The following is an 8,728-nucleotide window of genomic DNA, read 5'->3' on the forward strand; positions in this document are numbered from 1 at the left end:
CACACACACACACACACACACACACACACACACACACTCTTGTTTTAAAACATTAATCTGATCTATCTATCTAAACTGAGTAGAAGTCGTATGCCCCCCTACAGTTCGTTCGACAGACTGTGCATTCTTTGATAGCGCGCCTGAAATTCAAAACGGGCCAATCAGCGCATCGCATCTGACGCATCGTACGTTAACCTCTGACACACTCCGGTTCACGGTCTTCACCAGAGGAGCAGCTTTCATCAGCGTCTGGACTTTTTTATGATTTCCAGCCAAAGCCTGTCGTCAGTACACCTCGGTAAGTACAGCAACACCAATTAAAGAGACCGAGTGACTTATTAGCAATCGTTTAATCAGTTTGACTGCTTTAAAAAAAATGCGCTGTGTAGTTAGCCGCTTAGCATCAAGCTAAAGCGGGTCCGTCTGTGCTGAAGCCTCCGGTTAGCTAACTACGCTGCTCGTGTTGTGGATATAAGCTCTGTGTGTTTTTGACTGTTGAATATGTATTCCTGTAATGTATGTGGAGAAAACGTTACGTCTGTAAAAGCCTATGTTTTACATTGCAAACTGCACCGCAATGAACCCCGACGTGTTTTCAAATGTGTTGGAACAAGTTGTAAGCAGGTGTTTTCTGGATATACCGCGTTAAAGTCGCACTTCTATCGTCACCACAGCAGTACACCAACAGTTACTCAGGATACGACTTTAGCGCCATTAAAATGCACCATCTCACTTTGCGAACGCCAGTGTGAGGGAACTAAATCGTTGGTCGCTCACTTAAAGGAGCACATAGCAGAAGGGCGTCATGTAGCTTGCCCAGTGAGAGGATGCAAAAATGTGTTCACTGCAAAAACGTCCTTTACCTCTCACATGTCCAGAAAGCACAGACATTGGTCAGAAAATGTGATTTGTCCATCAACCAAAGATACACAGTGTGAGAGTCCCACTACAAGTGCTAGCACACAGGGAGCTGCCAGCATGTCAGATGCTGAAAACATTATTGGGGATGGGTCTAATTTCAGTGACCTGTATCTGAGAAATATATGTATGTTTTACATAAAACTGCAGGGACAGCATCTTCTTCCAGTGTCTACCATTCAAAACATTGTTGAAGAAATACAGAATATACACGAGTTGGGACAGACATATACTTTGAATCAACTTAACTTACTTCTAAAAGATATGTCAGCTTCAGATGAAGACATTGTAAAAATCTGTGACACAATTAAACAATCTGACTTGTTTACAGCTTGCCACAGAGGGCCCATGAGAACTGCTTACTCAAGGGCCCAGAGCTTTAAAGACATGTTCAAATATGTGGAGCCCAAAAAAGTGTTGTTGGGCAGAGATGAGAACAGGACAGAGAGGTGTGCCTATTATATTCCTGTGCTAGACACTTTAAAGGGTATGCTGGAGTCTGGTTTTTGGCAGGGCCTCATGTCAGTGGATCCTAATGATGTTTCCAAAACAGATGTTCTCTCTGACAGTTGTGATGGTAAGGTGTTTGTGTCAAACACATTTTTTCAGGAAAACCCAAACTGTCTCAAGCTGGTTTTATACCAGGATGCGTTCGAAGTTGTGAACCCATTAGGTTCTGCAAAAAAGAAGCACAAGGTTTTGGCTGTGTACTTCTCTCTACTCAACATGCCCCCCCCATGTGCGATCAAATGTTGACCACATGCAGCTGGTTTTATTGTGTAGAGAGAAAGATTTTAAGGAGTTTGGCCATGCCAAGGTTTTTTCTGAACTGCTTACTGATCTGAAACAACTGGAGGAAAATGGGATAACAATAGGAGATGAACCTGTAGTAAAGGGAGCTCTCTACTGCATTGCTGGAGACAACCTGGGCTCTCACGCAATTGGTGGTTTTACAGAAAATTTCAGTTCTTCCGAGTACTTCTGCAGATATTGTCTGATTTCTCGAACTGAATTTCAGGGTGCTGATCCTAACATCTGTGGACTGGAGCGGACTCCAGAAATATACAGATCTGCCATTGAACAGCTGGAGAAGGAGGATTCCCCACAAGTACAAGGGATAAAGTTCAGGTCGGTATTTAATACTTTGCAAAACTTTGATGTTTGTTCACCTGGCCTGCCTCCCTGTCTCGGTCATGACATCTTTGAGGGTGTCCTCTCGTATGATGTTGCTATTTGCCTCAAATACTTCATCAACAAAAAGAAATGGTTCACCTACACAATTTTGAACAGGCGAATCAAGCAGTTTGAATACAAAGCAACAGATGCTTGTTCCAAACCTTGTGAGGTCAGTCCTCAAACACTAAAACTGAGTGGACATGCTGTCCAAAACTGGAACTTCTTGAGACTGTTGCCTCTTATAATTGGAGACAAAGTGCAGGACCCCCAAGATAGTGTGTGGCAGTTAATTTTGCAGCTTAAGGACATTGTTGACCTGATTTGTGCTCAGCAAATTTCCATAGCTCAGGTCGCTTATCTGGATGTACTCATCCAAGAATATTTGGAAACCAGGAAGACACTATTTCCAGAAATCAACTTGAGACCTAAACATCATTATTTGCGGCATTATTCAGGACTGATTCTGAAATTTGGCCCACTCATCAGGCTATGGACTATGCGGTTTGAGAGCAAACATAGTTACTTCAAAAGATGTACAAGGCATCTGAAGAATTTCAAAAATCTGTGTTTGACTCTTTCAGAGAGGCATCAGATGTTTCAGGCCTTTCTTTCTGCTGGGTCAGTAAGTCCTCCAGCCTTGCAAATAAAAGACAGCTCACCATTTTACTCAGAGCTTTACAGTGAGCAAGTTAAAGGCACAGTCCTCCATTTTGGCTTCACTGAAAGAAATACAACAATTCATGTTAACGTGCAGTATAATGGGATCATTTACAAGAAGGGCCAATTTGTTGTCACTAAGAATGATGATTCCATCGAGTTTGGTGAAATCATCCTCATTCTTGTGAAAGATGAATTTGCACTTCATTTTCTCATGAGAGTGCATGATGGGGAATTTCTTTCACACTACCACATGTACACTGTAAAAAAGGACACTGGAAGATTAGATTGCAGACTTGTTAGTGACCTGGTTGACATGTGGCCTTTATCATATTACATACAAAACGGAAACCAGATTGTCCCACTGAAGCACAGTCTCTTTTCACACTAAGTGCTTTAATTACAGTGGGCCATATGCTAAATTCTCTTGTCTGTGTCTTAACAGATATGGCTCAGTCACAGATGCCAGAGAAGCTGTGTGATGCTGTAGCAGCAGTGCTACCGGATCTTCCTGATTGCGTTGTCAAGACAGTAGAAGATACTTTGAAGGCACTTGGTGCCGATACAACAGCTGATTTAGTGTACATTACAGAGGGAGACTTGCTGCCAGTATTAAGGCCAATACAAGCCAGACGACTGGTTGCTGCCTGGGCCCAAAATGGTGAGTTTGAGTGGGCCATGAGTGGGAAAAGTTTGGGAACCACTCAACAAATTATCTAGAAATTTATAAGTATGTTACATTCTGTTACAGAGGAGAAAAACATTCAAGGTATAATGCTTTCAAATGTTTTTTTGTTGTACTTTTACAGACTCATCCACTCCAACTCCAGCCCCGGCATGTTCCTCTCCAGTGTCTCTCCTTTCCTCTCCTTCTCCATCCTCAGTCACTGCCTCACCAGCATCATCCACAGCTACATCATCACCTTCAGGAAACTGTTATGCACTTGCACCAAACTGGGTAGACAATTTTCAGATACCATGGCAGAAGCTCCCTGAAGAGTTGGTACAGAGTTTGGAAAGACAGAAAAGGCCAAGTGCCCGACTACGACGAGAAATGGTGAGGACTGTGGTCTCTGAGATGATGAAGATTTGTAAGAATCCAACCAAACACAACACCACAGAGATAGCAAAAAGGATGGTGGCCAGGTATCCAAAGTCTCTTCAAGATGTGATTGATGGTGATGTTATTGGACTTGGATACCATTCCCTGGTAAAGCAGCTCCAGTCAAGAGTTGAAAATGTCAAACGACCTGACACACCAAAGATAAAGAAACGCAAAGTAGCATCAGATGATGACACCGATGAAATAACTGCTGAACAAAGAGCAAGTGTTCAGGACACGTATGGCTGTGTCAACTGGGAGCCGAAACATTTGCCACTCCCTGAGACTGTGGAGAGTCAGCTAGAAAAAAAAGAACAAATGAAGATGTTTGATGAGATGAACTACAATTCAGATGCTGTGAAAGAATTAATCAAGTCCACCTATTTCACACAGCGCAAAGAGATCAATAAAGGTGCAAGCATCCAGAAATTATGCCAGGAATGGCCATTTTTGTTTAAGGAAGTTGGTATGGCAGCACACTTCCAGGAACTGACTGGCATTAGTTTGATCGAGTCCTTCCTTGCCAATGTGGACAAAAAGGGGGCACGTCTGCTAAACTTCTTCAAACGTGTTGATGCACATAAACGCAAACAAGTTCTGGATGCTCTTCTAAAGCAGGAAACTGAAAGAGGTCAGTCCACTGGTTGTTCAGAAGAAATCATACAGATGGTGCTTCTTTTACTGGCTCATTTTGATGAGAAAGAAGAGCATCAGTTCCATTTCGTTGAGAAGACGAGCCTTGCTGAGGAGGTTCAGATGAAGGATGTTCCACCAACACCCTGCCTTATTGTGTGTGGTAAGTAAACTGAACCAAACCTGTAATAAATAAGTACCACTGGATTTGTATGGCTGATATTGAAGCTCTTGTCTCTTGTATTTTTAGGGTCCTCCTGCTTGGCCGCTGAGACATTTATGTTGAGCATCGACCAAGAGATTGTCAACAACCACATCACTTCCTTCACATCTGCCATCTGCCTGATGTTTGGCAGTTACTACTGCTTCAACATACACTACCCAGTGGAACTACGGTCTACACTGGAGTTCCTCCAACGGTAAAATTTCTTTCTTTTTATAATATTAGAAAATACACTGCATTTGATGACCCATCTGATGTTTTCTTTCTTTCCTTCCTTCCTTCCTTCCTTCCTTCCTTCTTAAAGGTGTTTCTTTTCAATAAATCCTGAGAAAGGCACCAAAGTCGAGTGGAATAAGAAGAAGAAGAAAGTGTTCTCAGTCAATCCCAGGGTCCTCACTCTGATCTCAGACCTTGCTGACCACGAGTGGACCTACCAGTGATGCTGAGGGATGATATGATAAAAGGTACACTGGATGTTATATAAAATGCAGATATTTTGTTGTTAGAGTTACATTTCTGAAAGTTTTACAAAAGCTATATTTTTACTAGATAAATTGTCTGGTACAGTTTGTACATGTTGTTGCTAGTTCCAGAATTGTCTTAAAAATGGTAAAGCTCTCAAGTGAAGTGTTACAATTCCTTGCAGTCATAGAGATTGTATATTCTTTAGCTTTATGATGCAAGATTTGAAATTTTGCTCCCCTTCAGGGATGATTTTATTTTGATGACGTGAAAATGATACCCTGTATGTAGACTGATGTCACTTTGTGGTTATATTTGTACCAAAAAATGCACTTAAATTTTCTCAAATTAAGTCTCAAGGTTTCTTGGCAAATTGTGTCTTCAGCTACTACACAAGTTTGAAATTGAAACAGTTTCAAAGTGAACATTTCTTACATGATGTTTTTATAGATGTTATGATGTTATTCATAGATATTTTGTGATATGTAAAACTTCAAATATTTGATATTTACAACCTCACAAATATCAAATAAAGAGTTTATATATTTGAAAAGTTTAAGGTGGATATTTTTTGTGTTGCTGTTTTAGTACATTAAGTAATTTGACAATATTAATTCATGCTCTTTGTTTTAAGTTTACAGAACAGAATGAATGATAACAGTGGAAATGCTAATTTGGCTGAATATTCAAAGTATATTAATTTTTTTCTTTACATGTGATCTTTTCTTATTTTATATTATGTTCTGATTCTACTCTGATAAATATAGAGAAGTAAAGTATGCTTCAAACATCTTTTGTTAGATTTTTACATTGATGGATTTAAGCAGTAGTTTATAATTCATAGTACTAATTATACAATTAATGAACATGCTTTTACAGTAAAATATGGACTAAAACACCATTTTTAACCATAAAATTAGCAGCACTAGCACTCATTGCTATTACTAATAGACATTGATTTACTGTCATTTTTGAGGGGAATTTCTGTGCAAACCTTAATATTTGCAGTAATTTTTGGGAATTTTTACAGAATAAATTAGTAGTTTATATTTTAGACTGTTAATTGTCAAGCAAAAAACCGTCATATGCCATGAAACAAACTTTATTTTATGCGGTATTTCCATGTAAATTTTCAAGTAAAACAAATTTTTTTAAAGGTTCAAACTTTTTTTTTTAACAGTAAAATATGGAATGAGGCACATTTTTTAACCGTAAAATCAACAGTATCGATAGTAAATGAAGAAAATGTTTACCGTAATTTTACGGTAGTGTTTCGGCAACCACAGCTGCCGGAAGTTTACCGTTAAAACAACAGTTTTTTTTTTACAGTGTACACACGCTGCAGGCTGCAGGCTATGTTGGTGTGCGACGGACAGATGAATCCGACCGTCAGACCAACCAGCCTGCACAAACACACACACAGGGCTTGTTGGTTGGATGGTCCGAGTGGTCCATCTGTCTGACACCAACATAACTTGCAGCCTGCAGCCTGCAGCTTGTGTGTGTAGGCGGACAAACGAATCCGACCATGTAACCAACCAGACGAAACACACACGCGCACCCAAACACACAGGGCTGGTTGGGTGGTTGGATTCGTCCGTCTATCGGACACCAACATAGAGTGCAGCGTGTGCGTGTGTGTGTGTGTGCGCGCGCGCGCGGACGAATCCGACCATCCAACCAAATAGCTGTACGTGTAAGCACAGATACACGCGCACGGAAGCACAGGTACAAAATATGCAAACCAACATATAGCCTATAGAAACAAAGGCTAAAGAGATATTTACAGAGATAGATAATACTGTTTGGAGCTAATTGGGCTTTACTTGTTCATTTATCTCGGTTTGAGAAATCTGTTTGCTTTGAATATTTTGTTTGTAATTCAGAAATGTAACACTAGGTGGAGCCAGGTGTGCCAATGTATGAATAATGAAAGATATGGAAAGTTCTGTTGATGTTCGGACATTGTTAAGGACAGAACGTGTCCCCCTCTTATCAGGCAGGAGGTTACACATGTATTTATTATCTATACTTTGTTTGTTTACTTCATCAGTTTATTGCCCTCACTGTGAAATAGTTCAGTGACTATACACAGGTCACCCATTCATGCTCAACAAAATATGATTCACAGCCAGTCTAAATAATTTGGAGCACATCTTGCAGTCGTGTTTGATGTTATGTTGTTGTTTATTATTTTAAAGACATTTATTTGATTTGCACTAAACTCTCTTAGCCCCTCCCAGTCTGTGAGAAACATCATTAGGTTCAGACACATCATTATAAGATGCCGTCAAATAATAGCATCTCACTTATCGATATGGCTCACAGTATTAATAATAATCTTCTATAATATGGGTAAGCTCCTCTAAGTAGCTGATCGTTCACCACAAGCTTTCTTTAAGTTTGGCTCATTAAAGCATTGAAATGTGGACTGCTTTAGTGATGTCACAACTTAGGAGCACCTTTATGTGTGCACCACCTCCCATCGGTTTTAGACCATACTGGAGCCGGAGCGTGACGTCACAACGTGTTGAGACTGTACAGAGGCTTTCTGCAGGCTGATTAATGACGTGACTCTTGACGTCACAGAACAAGCCAACCTAGGTTATAAGTAGAGGCTCTTTCAAACCAAAAATTTAAAAGAACTCTCTGGGGCCTTGTGTTCCAGGGGGGCCTCTATGGGGAGTTTGCATGTTCTTCCCTTGAGGTGTGGGTTCACGGGTAATCCGGCTTCCTCCCACAATCATCAAAACATGCACTTTAGATAGGAGGGCGAGTTGGTTGGATGGTCCGAGTGGTCCATCCGTCTGACACCAACATAGCAGCATGCACACGCACGCACGCGCACCCAAACCCAAAGGGCTGGCTGGGTGGTGCGGAGGTGGTGCGGTGGTGTTCGTGCCATAACACCCAGGGAGCTGCGTGTTCAGACCCAGCTGGCGCACCCCCGCACTCTGCAGGAGGCGCTGGAGCTGGCGTTGGAGAGGGAGATTATTGGAGGGCCCGCAGGATGTGACCACAATGGCGGTGGACCTGCTGTGAGATCTGCGGTTCAAGTGAATCCAGGTTGGCCACATCAGCGTGAGGTGCCCTAGGCGGGCTGATGATCAGGGAAACGGCCCAGGGTCTGCGTAGACGGGACGATGCAGACCCTTGCCCCTGTGTCCCGCATTGCCCCGTGTACGGACGGCGGAGCCCAGCAACACAGACGGGGGAACCTGGCTCCACTCCCTCCAAAAGCAGATGACACCATTGAGTCTGCAAGGGTGGTGGGCTGGACTCACTCGGGACAACTTCTGCCATGTCCCTGTTACACTGGCGGAGACCCAGCGCATAGCCAGGGGTGACGACTCGGCCCTGGAGACGGAAAAGGCCCCCGGGTCGCCTCAGGGACTTTGTTTGTGATCCCTCGGGGCGAGGGATTCAGTAAGGGGGGGACAGTGTAACGGTTCATGTTGTAAAGTCAGTAGTTGATTATGTGTTTCGTGTGAACCACTCTCTACGGGACAAATCGACCCTCTCGTATTTGTTCAAACAACAAAAGTTATTTTAATGAC

The 8,728-nt window shown here is 42.1% G+C and overlaps 1 protein-coding gene across 2 annotated transcripts; it reads left to right on the forward strand.

Moving 5' to 3' along the window:
- The first annotated feature begins 210 nt into the window (after window positions 1-210).
- LOC306836550 (uncharacterized protein) lies at window positions 211-5,730 on the forward strand. 2 transcript variants are annotated; one of them, XM_079363723.1, is made up of 6 exons: window positions 211-298; window positions 1,937-2,046; window positions 3,197-3,412; window positions 3,561-4,649; window positions 4,737-4,905; window positions 5,014-5,730. In XM_079363723.1, the coding sequence occupies exons 3-6, from the start codon at window positions 3,199-3,201 to the stop codon at window positions 5,147-5,149; spliced, it is 1,608 nt and encodes a 535-aa protein (XP_079219849.1). In that variant the 5' UTR covers window positions 211-298; window positions 1,937-2,046; window positions 3,197-3,198; the 3' UTR covers window positions 5,150-5,730. The 2 variants fall into 2 exon arrangements, with proteins under 2 accessions (XP_079219849.1, XP_079219848.1); XM_079363722.1 differs by lacking the exons at window positions 211-298; window positions 1,937-2,046 and having other exon boundaries at window positions 2,562-3,412.
- The last annotated feature ends 2,998 nt before the right edge of the window (window positions 5,731-8,728 follow it).

The sequence above is a fragment of the Symphodus melops genome (assembly GCF_947650265.1).
Source record: "Symphodus melops genome assembly, chromosome: 16".
NCBI classification, from domain to species: domain Eukaryota; kingdom Metazoa; phylum Chordata; class Actinopteri; order Labriformes; family Labridae; genus Symphodus; species Symphodus melops.

What these genes read in the sequence shown, in the direction of transcription:
- LOC306836550 (XM_079363722.1), top strand. Translation starts at nt 3,166, where the DNA reads ATGCTAAATTCTCTTGTCTGTGTCTTAACAGATATGGCTCAGTCACAG. An exon ending in TGCTGCCTGGGCCCAAAATG is followed by an intron (nt 3,413 to 3,560) that starts GTGAGTTTGAGT and finishes GTACTTTTACAG; the next exon opens with ACTCATCCACTCCAACTCCA. An exon ending in ACACTGGAGTTCCTCCAACG is followed by an intron (nt 4,906 to 5,013) that starts GTAAAATTTCTT and finishes TCCTTCTTAAAG; the next exon opens with GTGTTTCTTTTCAATAAATC.